A 16,945-nucleotide genomic window follows, 5' to 3' on the forward strand; every position below is an offset into this window, starting at 1 on the left:
CACCCAGCAACATGGCCCTGCTTCTGAGAGCCCCACAGACACCCAACCCCTGTCCTCAGCCCAGTGACGTGACTTCTGTCTCAGCCCTGCTACTGGCTGCTGAGCTGTGGGCCGTTAGATGACTGGAGGTGGAGAGGAGTGGTAAAGTCCTTCACAGAATAGATGTGTGCTTAAGGTGCAGAGTCCCTTCCTGCTGTTAATTGTCGCTGGGCAGCTCCTAAAGCTAATTCCATTCCTCTGCTTAATTACCAGTCAGGGGGATGCAAAGGGCCTAGTGCAGGGAAGACTTTGCTTCTGGAGACTAATATCCCCCAAGAAAGCAAACGTGGGGATGCCCAACAGCTCCCCCAGTTCTGTAGTTACCATGATTTGGCAGTTGGATATTGGTGGGATTTGAACCTGTGACCTTTCCAGCTGCAAATGCGCCAGCCAAGTTGAAATGGACAGCTAGGGACAGCAGCAGGGCAGGGTTGGTGTGCTTTCCATTCCAGGGGCCTGATTTTGAGACAGTGCTGGGCAGGGGTGTCCCCTGCCCCAAATCCTTAAGGGGTTACTTTTGCAATGTTAAACGGGATGGGCATGGGGCAGCTGACTGGGATATTTCTTGGCAGGGATGGGAGGGGAATTAAAGTCTTTACCTAGCAGGGACTTACCTATGCAGTGTGTGAGCTGGTGTCGCCAAAGGTCTGGGTTCGGCAGCCTCCTTGTGCTCTGCTATAGAGGGACAATCGCCCCACCCCTCAGGTCACAGCTCCCTTTGGTCCAGCCTGGCCCCTCTCTGCGATGGTAACAGCTGCACCTAGTCAGCTCAGCACTGCTGCTTAAAAGAGGTCAGGCCCTGGGTGCCCTCCTGTCCCTGCTCAGGGGCCTGTGGAGTTTGAGCAAGTGCGACAACTCTGGGGGAAGAAGAGATCCTGGCACCAGCAGGTCATCAGTGGTCCCTGTCAGCTGAGCCCTTGGGCAGCCACCCAGGAGAGATTCAGATACCGCCCAGCTGATCAGCAGAGTGCCCCCAGCCAGCAGCCTGTGTTTCTAATGGTGCTGCACATCCCACAGGCCTTGGTGCACAGAACAACGTTTATTCGAACCATTTAAAAATTAGCTGCTGTGTGATGCGGATGAGGGGTTGGGGCAGGAGGAGAGTGAGAGAAGCAGGTCCACGGGCAGGACTCTTCTGTTTGCCTGGCAGGCCCTAGCCTGACACAGATGTTCTGGCCCATGCAGGCCCCCCTCATTCTCACCATGCCTGGGGCCTTGCCTGTATCATTGGCCAGGTGGAGGAGAGAAAGTCCTAAATGCTGCCTGGCAGAAGCTGAGCTCTGAAACCTGAGCATGCTGCCAGCCCAGCGGGGCAGAGCGCCACAGCTGAGGGTAGCCCTCAAGGGAGCCGTGTGGCAAGTCTGGGGGCTCATGCTGGCAGCTGGTCCTTTCCCGCTTCGTCCCAGGTGTTGGGGTTATGTGCTCTTGGTGCCTACGTCAATGTCTGCCACCCCCTCTGTGTCTTGGTGGAGCCTCAGCTGGTCCCTGTGGCCTGGGGTGACCTGCAAGGGGAGCGCTGGGGAGAAAGGTAATTTATCCGTTCCATTGGCCCAGCCCTCCAATGCAGCGGGAAATGACCCAGCCCCACCCCTGCACTCCAGCCAGTCTCTCAAAGTGAAACTTTGGGGGAACTGCTATGCAGCTGGTTGAACTTTCAAAGGGGTGCAGCACCTGCCAGCATCCAGATGGGGCACCCCAGGCTGGCCTCAGCTCCCCCCCCCGCCAGATTCTGCCCCCAGCATGAGGAGGTGGATGCGGCTTCTCCCCTGTGAACGTGTTAGTAATGAGAACAAGACGAATGTGTACAAGACCAACAGCTCTGCTAGAGTCACTGGAGATGGCTGTGGCCGGTGTGGTCAGTCCTGAGCGCAACTGGTCCACCCCAGATTGGCTCATCCAGTTCTCCCCCCCCCGTCACCCTGAAGGTCTTTTGGGGCTCGGAGTCCCATAGGTGCCTAAGGGAGTGACGTACTCCAAGTCGCCGCCAGGATACAAGCCCCGACTCCCATAATCCATGGTTGGCTGAGGAGGAGGAGAAAGGCCAGGCCCCTCCCAGCCCGCTCACAGCTTCCCCTCTTCTATCAGCTTGTTCAAGCCCTGGCAGATCTTCTGCAGGTGGGGCCGGTAGGGCTCCCCGGGGCTGTAGAGCTGGCTGAGCAGGTTGCCGTCAGCGAAGTGGTCGAAGACGTGGCGTATGCGCCCATGGGACTTGGCCGTCAGGTGCTTCTCCACCAGCCGGAGCATCAAGTCCCGGCAGTCCTGCAGCAGCTGGGCCAGCACGCCTGCCTCGAAGGTGAACTCCACCTCGTAGAAGCTGACGGCCGTCATGGCGCCCTGGTGCAGCTTCTGCTTGAACTCCTCGGCCAGGCTCAGCTCGCTGGGGCTGAAGCGGTTGTTGCGGTACAGCACGCTGATCTTGACAGCCACCTTGATGAGGTTCTTAATGACCTTCTGGGCCTCGGCCCGGTTCTGGGTGTGCAGCTTGGAGACCCGGTAGAGCTCGTCCAGGATCTCGCTGCTGGTGTCATCCAGAAACGCATTCACCACCGACTTGCTGGCCATGCGGCTCAGGATTTTCTTCTCGGCCTGCATGGCCAGGTTCCTGGAGCTGAACGTCTCCATCACGACTGCAGTGGGGAGAGAGATGCTGCCATTAGGGGAGCCGGCAGGGGCACAGGGCTTTGTGGGGAAGGTCATGGGCTGCGACCTTGGAGGATTGGGCCCAAAGAAATCTGATGCGGTTCAACAAGAACAAGTGTAGAGTCCTGCATTTGGGATGGGAGAAACCCAAGCACTGTTACAGCCTGGGAACCAACTGACTAAGCAGCAGTGCAGCAGACAAGTGTGCCCTTGTAGCCAAGAAGGCTAATAGCATATTGGGGTGCATTAGGAGAAGCATTTCCAGCAGATCTAGAGAAGTTATTATTCCCCTCTATTCAGTGCTGGTGAGGCCACATCTGGAATATTGTGTCCAGTTCTGGACCCCACCCCCAGTAGAGAAAGGATGTGGGTGCATTGGAAAGTGTCCAGCAGCTTGGCCAAGCCTGCAGTGAGGCAGCCAGTGCTCAGCTTGTGTGAGGGTCTTTGCTTCCCCTTCCTGCCTCCCATGCCACTGCTGGCCTGGAACCCCAGTGGGGTGAGTTTGCCCCGCTCTGGGGCAGCAATTCTGGGAGCCAGAGGCTTCTGCAATAAGGGTTTGTCGGGAACTGGGCTGAGAACTAAGCTCATGACACCGGCTCCTTTCGCAGTTACATCTCTGGAGGCCAACTGGCTATTTGGTTTTTTGCAACTGTGCCAGTTTAGTCGCAAGAGCTGCTCTAAATGTACTGGCCTTTGGGGGTGTCAGGCCTGGTGTTAAATCCAGACCCCCCCCTCTCTGTGTGATGCAAACCAGTAACCCTGCACTGTGCCCCAGAAGCTCCTGGGTGCTCTGGTATTGTGCTTGGTCCTCAAGGTGCTCGACAAAGGAGGGGCAGTGTGGCTATCCCTGCTTAAGAGAGGGGGAAACTGAGGCAGGGCAACTCACTCCCAGTCATCCAGCTGGTAGAGAACCAGCCCAGTTCCCTGTCCACGCAGCTGCACCCTGGTAAAGAGTTACAGTGCGAAGGACTCAAACAATACCCCGGACTACTTAGTGGAACTCTGCCTGCGTTTACAATGCAATTCAAGTTTGGCATTAGGCCCATAACGTACATTTAACAGCTGGAACCACAGCCACTGGGGCCACACCCCAGAGTCAGCTGGCACAAAGCCATTCCCTGCTGGCCCCCAGCCTCCTTTTGCGAAGAAGGATGGCCTAGTGGTTAGGGCAACCACTTAGCCAAACCAGCCTTAAGTCCATCCTCTGCCACAACTTCTGGCATGACCTTGGGCAAGTCGGCTCACTGCTCATTGGCTCAGTTTCCCCACCCCCCCAATGGGGATAACTGCCCTACCTCTCAGAGGTGTGGTGGGGAAAAAATACATTGTAGACGGTGAGGTCCTCAGCTTACATGGCAAGGGGGATAGCCTCATCCAGACAAGCAGGCAGAAAGGATGCCTTGCCTTAGAAACAGAGAGCATCATCTGCAAGGGCAGCAGCCAAAAGTAAACTAACACACAGGGTTTTCTGTAGTGTGATTTGGAGTTCATTAATTTCTGCAGGCCTGATCCTGAGAAAGTTCTGAACACGTGTTTCCCCCCCGGCCCCGACACCCCTGGAAAAAAAAATCCAGGTTCCTTAAGAGGAGATTCTAGCACAATGTCACATTATTTAATATCTTTCTTCAAGCCCTGGCTCCAAGAGTCCTGTGATGACCTGACAGTCTCAGCTTTCATAGTGAAAAACAGTCATCTTCTAGCCGTTGTGGCTGCTGGCAAAAGCTACCTCCCACCTCTGATGGCTCGAAGCCTGGCTGGCCCCAAAAAAAGCTCCTTCCCCCAAATGTACTGATTACTTTTTAAAGTGTTGTGCATTTTAAACCAACTGTGCCATGGAGCAGCAGGGGCTCTTCCTTGACTTTTCAGCTGCTCTTCTGGGTGTCCCCAAATCACCCTTTGCAGTCTTGGCTTCTGATATTTGCTTTCTGGCACTTTTCATCCACAAAGATTATGTTTACACAGCAAAGTTCTTCCAGAACAGCTTAGCAGGTCTTTGCCCACGAAAGCTGATGCTCCAAAATATCTGTTAGTCTACAAGGTGCCACAGGACTTCTTGTTGTTTATTCCAGTGTTATTATTCCAGAATAAATTACTCCAGAATAATGTGTCTGTACTACAGGGAAGCCCTGGAATGAGTAAAACTTATTCCAAAATAGTGTGTTCACACACAGTCGAGCCTATTTTGCATTAGAACCCCTGTTAGCACAGCTAACGGGGCTCTAGTCTGAAATATGACGTCTACACAGCAGAATTATTTCAACATAAACTATACTGGAACATCTTATTTCGAAACAGCTCCAATTCCCTGTCTACACAGCCCTCACTCCAACACATCTATTTCGGAATAGGCAATATTCCACATACAATGAGGTTTACCAAATTCGAAATAAGCCACCCGCAATTTTGAAATAGTGGTTGCGTTGCGTAGACGCTCACAAAGTTATTTCAAAATAATTTTGCTGTGTATACTGGTCCCAAGAGTCCAGGCTGAAATGCAGCCACCTCTGGGTCAGCGCAAGGGGGCACAACTAACTGGGAGGGGACAGCACTGCCTACAGATACAGCCCCCTGCTCCCTGCAGCACAGGCCCCCTCTGGGGGTCACCACCACACTGGGGTCAGGTGCTGACAGCTCAGCCCCCCCAGAATCATAGACTCCTAGGGCTGGAAGGGACCTCAGGACGTCATCGAGTCCAGCCCTCTGCACAAAGCAGGATCAACCCCAACTAAGTCATCCCAGCCAGGAGCTTGTCAAGCTGGGACTTGAAAACCTCTAGGGATGGAGAATCCACCACCTCTCGAGGTAAAGCATTCCAGTGCTTCACCACCCCCCGGTGAAGTAGTTTTTACTAATATCCAGCCTACTTCTCTCCCTCTGTAACTTCTGACCATTGCTCCTTGTTCTGCCATCTGACACCACTGAGAACATTTTCTCACCTTCCTCTTTAGAGCTCCCCTTCAGGAAGTTGAAGGCTGCTATTAAATCACCCCTCAGTCTTCTCTTCTGTAAACTAAACAAACCCAAATCCCTCAGCCTCTCCTCACAGGTCTTGTGCTCCAGCCCCTTAATCATTTTGTTGCCCTCCGCTGAACCTGCTCCAGCAAATCCACATCCTTTTTATACTGGGGGCCCCAAAACTGGACACAATATTCCAGATGTGGCCTCACCAGCGCCAAATAGAGGGGAACAACAACCTTGCTAGATCTGTTCAAAATGCTCCTCCTAAGGCACCCTAATATGCCATTGGCCTGCTTGGCTACAAGGGCACATTGCTTTCTCGTATCCAACCTTTCTTCCACTATAATCCTGAGGTCCCAGTGGCCACAGTGCTGCTCTGCCTGGATTGTGACATGTCTGAATGAGCTGGACTGGGGAAGGGGGAAAGGGGTGGGGAAGAGGAGCATGGATCTGTGGGGAAGAGGAAGGCTCCTGGTTATTCTGACTGGAGGCCCTGCTAGGGAAGGGCCTGTGCCAGTTTAACTGGCTCCAGTGGAAGGTCTTGTTTGGCTCATTGCAGATTCTTCCTTGAGGGAATTTCTGGGCGTGAGGTTCCCTGACTGTCTGGCTGGGACTTCCCCCCGGAAGGAGGCCTGGGCAGCCAGGGTTCCCAGCAGGGCTCCTGGCTTTGTGTGAGTTAGGAAGTGGAGGGAAGTGCAGCTGTTGGCAAGCCAGGGGCAGGGCTGAAGCCGGAAAGGCCTGAAGAGCAAAGCCCCAGCTGGCAGAGGAAGGGTGAGCTCGTTCTCTGCAGACCTGGGTTCTCTTTCTGGGTTGGCGCAGCAGAGCAGCTGTCCGTGCCTCAGTTCCCCTCCTGGGAAACAGGGCTTGGCTCCAGGGCTTGTTCTGAAAGACTGCAGCCCCCCTGCCCCCAGGTGCCACACTGAGGTCTGCACTAACTAGGAAGGGGGAGCATCCCTGAATGAGCCCCCAAAGCAGCTCCCTGCAGCACAGTGCCCCCCAACCACACGGGGGTCAGAACTGCCTGCAAACGGCATGCCCTGTTAAGCACCTCCCTCCTACTCCCTGCAGCACAGCGCCCCCTAGTGCCGCACTGGGGTCAGCAGAGACCCAGGAGAGAGCACCCCCTGCTGTTTCTCCCACCCTGCTGCTTGCAGCACGGCGCCCCCTAGAGCCCACTGGCATCACCTCTTGACCCCGGCAGCCCAACATCCCTGGCACTGCACTGGGGCCAACAGCGACTCGGGAGGGAGAGCGCCCCCTACTGAGCCCCCCTGCAGCGGAGCACCCCTGAGCAACGACAGCAGTGTTCATCTCCGGCAGGCGGAGGGGCAGGCCAGGCACCTCTTTGCTTTGGGAGCTGCAGGGAGGAGCGGGGGAAGGGAACCCCAGGAAAGCAAATGCCCGCTCTGCAGACTCCTTCCCACCATGGTCGCCCCCTCATGTAGGGGCAGCAGTCCCCTTCCCTCCTATCGCTCCCAGCAGCCAGCCCCTTGCTGGGTGGGCCCTTGGCGCTCAGAGCTTTATCAGTCTTTGGGCATCTCACTCCTGGGGAGTGTGGTGCTAAATACCTTGGTGGAGCTGGGCCTCACTGCCTGCACTGGGGGGAGGGGGCAGGGAGGCCTTAAAGCCCCTTTTTGTTCAGCCAGGGGCAGGGCTGCCTGAGGCCCTGGTAAGGAAAGAACAACCTGGGGCAGCCCTGGCCTGAGGTGGGGGGAGGGGGAGCAGTTGCTGGGGTGATGCTGAGCTGGGACGTAGTGTGGTGGGCGGGGCTAATGCAGGGAGTTGGGGGCACTGGTGCTGTGGGGATGGTGCAGCATCAGCTTGGATGGCACTGCGGGGGGGGCAGTATTGGGGGCTGGCATGGCAGTGTCAGAGAGGATATTGCAGGGTGCGGTGCAGTGTCACAGGAGGAGGAAGTGGTACAGGATGTGGGTGGCTGGCGTTGCAGGGGATGGGGCAGTGTTGCAGTGGTGCAGTATCAGGGGCTGGCACTGCAGGGCACGGTGCAGTGGTTTAGTATCGGGGCTGGTGTTGCAGGGGATGGGGCAGTGATTCAGGGGAGGCAGTGGTGCAGTATCTAGGGCTAGCATTGCAGGGAGTGGTGCAGTATCAGAGAGGATGTTGCAGGGCGTGCTGCAGTGTCACAGGAAGAGGCAGTGAAGCAGGATCGGGAGCTGGCATTGCAGGGGATGAGGCAGTGTTGCAGTGCTGCGGTATCAGGGGTTGGCACTGCAGGACTTGGTGCAGTGGGGCTGTACCAGGGTCTGGCCCTGCAGGGCATGGTGCAGTGGTGCAGTATTGGGGGCTGGTGGTGCAGGGGATGGGGCAGTGGTGCAGTAGCAGGGGCTGGCACTGCAGGGCATGGTGCAGTGGTGTGGTATCAGGGGCTGGTGGTGCAGGGGATGGGGCAGTGGTGCAGTGGTGCGGTATCGGGCTGGCACTGCAGTGCATGGTGCAGTGGTGCAGTATCGGGGGCTGGTGGTGCGGGGGATGGGGCAGCGGTGCAGTGTTGCAGTGTTGCAGTAGCAGGGGCTGGCACTGCAGGGCATGGTGCAGTGGTGCGGTATCGGGGGCTGGTGGTGCAGGGGATGGTGCACTGGTGTGGTATTGGGGACTGGTGGTACAGGGAGTGATTCAGTATCGGAGAGGACATTACAGGAGGACAGCGCAGCATTGCAGGGGCTGGGGTGACGCTGGATGGAGGAGCGGGACAGCACAGCAGAGCAGGTGTGGGAGGAGGCTGGGCTGGTTCTGCCTGCATCTCAACAGGCCGTGCTGGCAGCGCTGCCCACACAATCCATATCTTTAGCCCTGCAGCTCTGCCGCCTTTGGCAAAGAGGGAAATTCCCGGTGCGTGGCAGAGCTGCTGCTGCCACCCCCAAGGGGTCTGCATTTGTGTCGTTGGCTCCACGTGCTCGGGCTGGCCGGACAGAGGCTGCCCACCCTGCCCAGAACCCCGGCTCCCCACCCTTACTGCAAAGCTGCCAGGAAGTGCCTCTCACCACAGGCGAGAGTTGCAAAAGAGCTAGAAACAAAGCCCTCGCTCCTCCCCTCTGCCCCAGCCAGGCCGCAGAATCAAATTCTCAATTACTAAGCCAGCAGCATGGGAAGGTCCCAGCCCCCTCCAGGCCCCAGCTCTACAGACCCAGGGAGGGAGATGCTCCCTGCCCTGAACAGCTCACGACTGAAATAGAGAAGGCAACCAAAGGCTTTCTGCTTATCCATTGGGGAAACTGAGGCACGGAGGCCTCCTGTGATAGGTCCTTGGGCAGAGCAGCCCTTGAATGCCCACTGCCAACACCAAGGCTGGCCGTCCAGGTGGGCTGGGATGCTTCATGAGCGTTTGCAAAGCTCTCTGAGAGCCTCCCTTAGAGAAGGAGAAAGTTGTGCTCTCTTTGTCTCACACACACTTGGCTTTGCTTCCTGTTTTTCTCTTGGTCTCTTGGTATAACAGCCCTGGGTCTTCCTGAGCCCAAGTCCAGTGCTTCCCGGGGAGGCCGGATTTGTCTGGTCCCTGTTCTACCGACCCCATTGTCCGCTGGGTTAAGACAAGGTCATGGGAACAGATGGGGGACAGGCACCTTTGGAAGAGATGAGAGCAGGAAATGGGAATGCTGGTAACGGGGGCTTGGCCTGGCACATGGACAGGGTGGGATGTGGGACCCTCTTGAGTCAAATGACTCTTTATTAATTCAGGGTCTGCTTTTATGTTATATGATTAGACTCAGTTCAAATATTGAAAAGATTTCAGAACAGGCGCTGGACTGCGAGTGAAGGGAAGATGGTGCTGAGATGTAACTCAGGCTCCGCCCATCCACCACGAAGCTCCTCCCACAAGTCCTCTGCAGTGTTAATCTTATACACCACCACCCTCAGGGTGCAGTTTGCAGGCCACTGAAATAATGGAAGTGACTCAGACTCCTTAGATCATCTCCAAGCTCCTACTGCATTGGAAGGCAGCGGGATAATTTGGCTAAAAAAGTGACCACTAGTGAAATAACTAATCACGCTGATATTTAATCTCACCATCATTAGGGTCCAGAGTTAACAGACATATTGCCATACACAGCTCAGAATCCACTCACGAGTCCCAGGGCAACTGGAGGCATCCATTAAAAATGTTCAGCAGTGAAAGAGACACTGCTGGTTACACTGACCCACTTGTCATCATTGGCCGTGTCTACACTAGCCAAAAACTTTGAAATGGCCATGCAAATGGCCATTTTGAAGTTTACTAATGAAGCGCTGAAATACATATTTAGTGCCTCATTAGCATGCGGGTGGCTGCAGCACTTCGAAATTGACACAGCTCGTCCATATGGGGCTCCTTTTCAAAAGGACCCTGGCTACTTTGAAGTCCTCTTATTCCTATGAGCAGATGGGAATAAGGGGACTTCGAAGTAGCCAGGGTCCTTTTGAAAAGGAGCCCCGTCTGGATGAGCCACATGGCAGCGAGCCGCGTCAATTTCGAAGTGCAGCGTCAGCCCGCGTGCTAATGAGGCGCCGAATATGTATTTCAGCGCTTCATTAGTAAACTTCGCAATGGTCATTTGCATGGCCATTTCAAAGTTTTTGGCTAGTGTAGACGTAGCCATTATGAATGAGAGTTAACAAGGTAATTTACATGAACGAGGGTAGCTCAGGCCTCCAGCCTCTTCTCTGCACCTACCAGCCCCAAGCTTAACCCAGTGAAGGCAACTGGATTTTTGCTAAAAGAGCACATGACCTTAGTATTTGCATCATTAGGGTTCAGAGTCACCTCATATGCCCTCCCTAAGAGCTATTGTTTCAGGCTGCCCCGGCGGCAGACTCAGGAAGGCCCCCTGCCTAGGGGCACCCTGGGGATGTGCTGAAATTCTCTGCCAATGGCTGCAGGCAGAGCTCTCTGCAGCTGCTCGGCTGTGCTTTGGCAGCTGCAGGCTCCTTGAACTACTGCCACGTGCTGAGTCAACCTGCTGCCTCTGGACTTGGCTACCAGGAGGCTGGCTCAGGCTGAGTGACTGTGCCTCACCTGGGAGCCTGGCAGCCCTGCTGAGTTGATGAGGTGGAACTCTGCAGCCAGCTGCCGTGGCGGATCTCAGGGGAGGGACGAATGCCTGCCATGTGATCCAGTGAACACAGTAATCAGATACAAAAAACTAGCCGCATGTGTTGTGCTGCTATCTGATTCCTCCTGTTACCAGAGTCCTGCGTCCCATCATCCCCCACAGTGGCTCAGGCAAGGCATGGGGCTCCCTGTGCTCAGCCAGCCTAGAGAAGGACATGCAATGCTGTGGGAGTGCCGTGGGGTCTAGCGGTTGGAGCCTACTTCCAGTCCCAGCTCTGGGATGGGAGTGGGGTCTAATGGCTACAGCAGGGGAAGCTGGGAGTCAGGCTGCCAGGGTGCTGTTCCTGGCTCTGGGGAGGCAGAGGCATCTAGTGGTTAGAGGAGGTGGGGGGGCTTAAGGGTCAGGACTCTCAGATTCCATCCCTGGTTTGAGGAGGGGAGGGGCATCTACTAGTTATGGCAAGGAACCCGGGGAAAAAGGATGCCTGGGTTCTGTTCCAAGCTCTGCCATGGAGCGGCTGTGTGATTGCAGACAGGTCACTGCCTAGCAGCTTGCCCTGGTTAAATTCCAGCACAGCAGCTGCCCTCTGTGTGGCAGTGGAGAGGGCTCAGCTCATTCCTGCTCTCCTGGGCTGCCTGGTGATGCCTTCAGCAGGTGTGACCTCTGTCCCCAGAGCCCCCTTCCACTCCTGGAAGGATTCAGCTCTTTGCATGGAAGCTGGGATGGCCAGGCCGGGAGATGTCCTTTGTTCCACTCACCCTGTGAGCTGGCTTGGGCCAAGATGGGGCGGAGCTCCCGCCTTGGAGATGAACTGAGGGCTCTGCAAGATTGTCCCATCTTGGGGCTTTTACCAGGGACTCTGGCAGTGGTGGCTAGTGGTTACAGCTAGTGGTGGGTCAGGACTCCTGGGTTTTCCCTCCATATCTGCCACTGAGTTGCAGTGTGAGCTCTTCCCTTTCTACCTGCTGTGTTCTGGGGCAAGGAAATGGGGGGAGGAAGCTTGCCCTGCAGCTGCCTGGGCAGTGCCCGTCTGTGGCTACAGAGCTGCAATCTGGCTGCATACTGCCCTGGTGCTGCCCTCTCTGTCCATTTGCATCCTTTCCCTTTGGGGCCCTCATCTCACTGCTGCAGGTGGATCCACCCCTCAGCTGTCCTCTAACCTAACCGTGTGCCAGGTCACAGCTTTCGGGGCACATCTCCTGTCTGTACCACTGTCGTGCCCCTGGGCCCTGCCCCTCTGGCACAGAATCCTAGACTCCTACAATCCTAGGGCTGGCAGAGACCTCAGGAGGTCATTGAGTCCAGCCCCCTGCCCCAAGCAGGATCAACCCCAAATGAATCAGCCCAGCCAGGGCTTTGTCAAGCTGGGACTTAAAAACCTCCAGGGATGGAGATTCCACCACCTCTCTCGGGCACGTGGCAGTGCAGGCAATGTGTCCCCATTCCTGATGCCTGGTTGGGCTTCCCAGCGACCCTGGACAGGTCAATTTCTCACGCTCTAGTCAATTTCACTCCGGGCCTATTCCCCAGGCTGCGGGGGAAGGTAACATCCAGCCGTGAGGTCCCAAAGCCAGAATCAGAGCCATCGAGTTCCAAAGCTCTCTGGCAATTCAGTGACAAGCAGGGGCGGAGCTGTGCACCAGGGCGCAGCCGCTGACGTTTGCCTCTGGTGACAGGTCTAGAGACAGAACTCAGGAGTCCAGGCAGTCTGCAGCTAGCGCTGGCAGCTGGGCTGTGAGGGACCTGACTTCTGGCAAGTCAGACTGGATAGTGGGAATCTACGCCCTCCCCAGCAGCTGTGGGCATCCTGTCTTCCTCCTGCCCCAGGCCCTCCTGCTCCCTCCTCAGACTTGCCCTTTGCACCAGGCAGTGCCTCACACTGGGCCCCATGGAGGACAACAGCCAACTACGGCTGCCAGCTAGCAGCACTGCCTTTCTAGTACAAGGTGATTGACTGTTCAGAGCTGGCGGCACATGGCCAGCTCGTTAGCTCCTGTTCAAAGCTGCTGGGGGCTCTCCTGCTGCAGCGCTGGGTCCCTGGAGGACGGTTAATCAGCCGAGTCAATTGTCTGGACAGATTAGCATGAAACCCAATTAATCAGCCATGCAGCAGCGCGTGGGTCCTGTCAGGCTTGACAGGCCCTGCTAATGGGATAATGGGCCCTTGCCCGACACCACGCGGTATTGGATTTGAGCTGGAATCCCTGGGGGCCGCAGTGCTAACCTTGCCTAGCAGTTAGAGTAAGTAGGAGCCAGGACGCCTGGGTTCTGCAGGTGGATGTTGCTAGTAGAGGAGGGGCGATTGCACATCAGGACTCCTGGGTGTCAGTCCTAGCACTGATGGGCCCCATGACATTTGACACCACACTGTGCCTCAGTTTCCCCATCTCTCCAGTGGCGACAACCCTGACCCATTCTGATGGCAGGGCCTTTACAAACCTCCTAGGAGCTGAGGCAAACCTGGGAGCCACGAAATCCCTCTGGAGTCCTTTGCAAACACAAACTACCCTGCTGCCGACCTCGGGGAGAAAGCCCAGTTAGCTGTACATTACACATGCAGAGTCTGAGCTGTCAGATAAAGTGACTTGCTCTAGGCCCTACAGTGAGTTAGTGCTGGAGCTGGAAGGCAAATCTCAGCCTCTTGCTGCTCCTCTCGCAACCTTAGCTGCAGGGACCGAAACTTCTTCCTGGGGCAGAAACTGCAGGATCTCAGCCATGGGCAGCTGCAGAGCAGGGGCTGGACATGGTAGGTGGTGGGATGGGTTAGATGCCCTCCTGGGGTCGGCCAGCTGATGGACAGGACTAGCCCCCAGCAGGTGTCACCCTGTCCCTGTGTAGCTGTGGCCCTCAGTGTGCCGCCACCAATGCCGGACTCGTCTGCAAGGAAGTGATTCTCCCTAAGTCTATGGAGGGGGTGGCTGCAGGCCTCCACCAGCCTGATGTGCTGCCACATGGCTTGAACCTGGGCACAGAATAACAGCCTCAGCTGCCCGGGAGGCAAACACTCAGTGGAAGCAGCGTTCAGGCAAGGTCCAGAGAACAGCTGGTAAATGTCCCTGTCGTGTTGGCCACGTGACAATCCCACTGCCAGCAAATAGGCAGACAAGCGTGTCCCAGCTGTAGTGTTGTTAAGCAAGCAGAGCAGGACAGTGCCCACTCGGCCTCCTGGGTTCCCTTCCCAGAGAGAGGGGAGAGTGTTGTCTAGTGGTTAGAGCCGGGCAGATGGCGAGTCAGGGATTAGTGGTGAGAGTAGAGGCCTGGGTGCCAGGACGCCGGGGTTCTGTTCCTGGCTCCTGATGGGAACGTGGTTAGTGTGGAGGGCTTGGGCCTCTGCAGTCAGGTCCCCTGTGGCTGGTTCTAGGGGGCAGTACTGCCTAGTGATGAGAGCTGGAGCTCGGGCACGAATGTTCCAGGGGGTCTAATCTTGTTTCTACTAATGACTTGCTCTGTAGCATTTTGTTCATACTCGGCCTGCTTTGTGCCTCAGTTTCCCTGGTGTAAAACGGAGACAATGATTGTTCCAAGGCTTGTGCGGCTTCTAGGTTTTCAGCTCCCCAGAGGAAAGAGACAAGGAAGTGGAGCTGCTGTGACTCAGCCGGTTTGCTCAGATCAAACATGCTTCTCCCAGCTGCTGTTAGCACATTCAGCCCCAGGAGGCCAAATCACCTTCACCGGGCACTTTAACTTAGCTGCCAGCCTATGCAAATCCCAGAGAAGAATCCGGCAGAGCAGTGGGATGTCCAAAAGCAACAGGACTTCCCCACAGGGATACCCCAGAGAGATGGAGAGCGCGAACTCAGTAATAACCAGACCTAACATTTGTCACCAGTAAGTCCCCAAGCTGTTCCCTTAGGAGGTCAGTGTCATCACCACTGGGTCACATATGGGGAAACTGAGGCACATGGAAGGTTGTGCCTGCCCATGGGTCACCCCACAGCAGAGCACATGCCCGCGCTCTAACCATTAGAAAACACTGCCCCTGTGACTGGGAGTGACTGCAGGAGAGCTGCCATCCTTTTCCAAGATCTTGTCCCATTAACCCCTCGACCCACACCCATGGGGGCTGCTGTGCACCCCAGTTCCTCTCTCCACTCTGCCAGCAGGTGCCCCCCTCCCCGGCAACCTGCTCAGTGCCCATCTGGGGTGCCAGGCGGTATTCACTGTGCCACGGTGCCAGCAGCCTGAGCCATGGCTGGGCCTTCCTCCACCAAGCACCAGGGCATTTCGGCAGGCCCGTGGCCCCACCTCTGTTGGGGGCACTGCAACTGCCTGAGCGCCCCACAGCCCCACGAGGCAGTCGCTGCTCCCTGGGCCCCTGCTGGCGGTCCCCGTTGCCCTGGTGGTGCTGGACAAGAGGGGCCTGGGTGATGCAGTTTCCCCAGGGCCAGTGGGTTTGCAGCCAGCTCCTGACTCAGGCACATCGGCCCCTCTGCAGTTGCTGCCCATCGGATGACCCCATCCATTGCCCCAGGCCTCCTTTGCCCTCAGTGGATCCGGGGTGTCGGGGCCAGCGGCCTCCGTACCCCCCCGCGGGACAGCTCCAGGCAGCCAGATTCACCCAGAGAAAAGCCCGGGGCTGCACGTGGGTCTGCTCACAAACCAGCCGGCCTCCCCCCGCCCCCTCTTCTGCTCCGGGCCTCGCCTTCCCTTGTGGGCCACGCTGCCCGGCCCGGAAAGGGTTAAACCCTCCCCCGCTGCAGTCCTGCCTCCCCCCCCCAATCCGAGCCAGGCCTAGAGCCCAGGAGTCCTGGCTGCCAGCCCCCCACGCTAACCCCGCTCTCGAGGCTCCCCAGCGCCCCGCTCTAACCACTAGGCACTGTGCCCCCCCCCCCCCGCGGGGAGCGAGCTCAGAGCCCAGCGGCCCCCGGCTCCTTCTCCACCCGTCCCCCCGAGCTGCGGGCAGAACCCAGGAGTCCTGCCTGGCTCCCGGCTCACCCCCCCGCCCGCGGCCCCGGTGCCCCGGGGCGCTCGGCGCGGCAGGAAGCCGGAGCGGCGGCCCGGCTCCAGCCCGGCTCCCTCCGGCCGAGGCTGAACCGACCCCGAGCGGCCCCACGCGCCCGCGGCCACTCACCGCCTGCCCGCTCCGGCCGCGAGCCCCGGGCAGCCCCCGGCGAGCAGCACCCGGCGAGACTTCCTTGAGGAACCGTGGCCGGGGCCCGCCCTGTCAGCTGACGGAGCGGACTCACCTCGGGGCTCCGGCGGCTCCCAGGGAAGCGGGCGGGCCAGGCGCGGCCGGGGGGATCTGGGTTCCCTCCCTCCGCTTCCGGAGATCTTTGTCTTCAGCCTGAGCCGGCGGCCGCCCGCCTGCTCCTGAGGGACCCGCCGGGGCTGCCCCCTCCCAGCACCTGCTCAGCATCGCCCTTCAGCAGGGAGGGAAACTGAGGCACGGGGCCGGGGCAGCGAGAGGGAGTCCTCGACCTGGCAGCACAAGCCGGGGGTTCTGGCTCCCAGGCCAGTGCTCTGGCCGCTGCCCCAGCTGGCTGGCCCGGATCCAGTTAGTCTCCTGGTATAGGCAGGGAGACTGAGGCACGCGGGGTCACTGCCCAGGGCCAGAGATCTGCTTTCCATTCCCTCTGCCTAAGCACTGGCCCCTAAGCGCCCCCGAAGGCTGGACGGAGCACTCCGGACTCCCGAATCCCAGCCCCCTCCAGCCACTAGCCCCCACCCCCCGCCCAGAGCCAGCAACCTGGTGCAGGAGTCCTGGCTCCTAGTCCCCCTTGCTCTAACCGCTAGATCAGCTCTTGGCCTTGGCGGAGCCGGGGCTGGCCTGTCAGAGCTGAGGCAGGCAGCTGGGACCCCTAACACCTAGGACTAGTGAGTCCCCCCAAGTGCTCAACTTACAGGGAACCCTTCCTGGGATCCATGGGGCTGTGTCCCTTTGCAAACACTGGGGGCAGCAGGCTGTGTCAGTGAGCCCCGGAGCTCAGCAGCCTGAGCACCATCAAGCCCAATGGTCATTCCTTTGGGGGTGTTCAAGGGGCCCATCACTTTGCATCAGCAGCAGCCCCCATGCAATCTGGACATCTGCTGTGGAGTCCTGCCAGCCCTGAGTGCGACCTATTGCTTGTGGCCCAGTAAGTGGTGGGTCTGGAAGGGCGTGAGCAGGAGCTCAGCTTAACAATGCTGCTTCCGTGGCCCAGCAAAAAGAGTCAGCCAGGATGCTCCCGTGCCCATAACACCAGCCAGCTGCATGTGCTGTACCCCAGGATGGATTTCCCAGGCCAGCAGCCTCCAGAAAGGGATGATCCTGGGAACCCCCA

General features: G+C 57.7%; 1 protein-coding gene across 1 annotated transcript; it reads right to left on the reverse strand.

Annotated features, from left to right (window-relative positions):
- Positions 1-895: 895 nt before the first annotated feature.
- On the reverse strand, positions 896-15,832 carry TNFAIP8L2 (TNF alpha induced protein 8 like 2). Its single transcript, XM_074980999.1, has 2 exons — positions 15,757-15,832; positions 896-2,666 (listed from the first exon to the last, which is right to left on the reverse strand). Exon 2 carries the CDS (start codon positions 2,659-2,661, stop codon positions 2,101-2,103), a length of 561 nt encoding a protein of 186 aa, XP_074837100.1. The 5' UTR covers positions 2,662-2,666; positions 15,757-15,832; the 3' UTR covers positions 896-2,100.
- Between the last annotated feature and the right edge of the window lie 1,113 nt (positions 15,833-16,945).

This window comes from Carettochelys insculpta, chromosome 30 (assembly GCF_033958435.1).
Source record: "Carettochelys insculpta isolate YL-2023 chromosome 30, ASM3395843v1, whole genome shotgun sequence".
Lineage (NCBI taxonomy): Eukaryota > Metazoa > Chordata > Testudines > Carettochelyidae > Carettochelys > Carettochelys insculpta.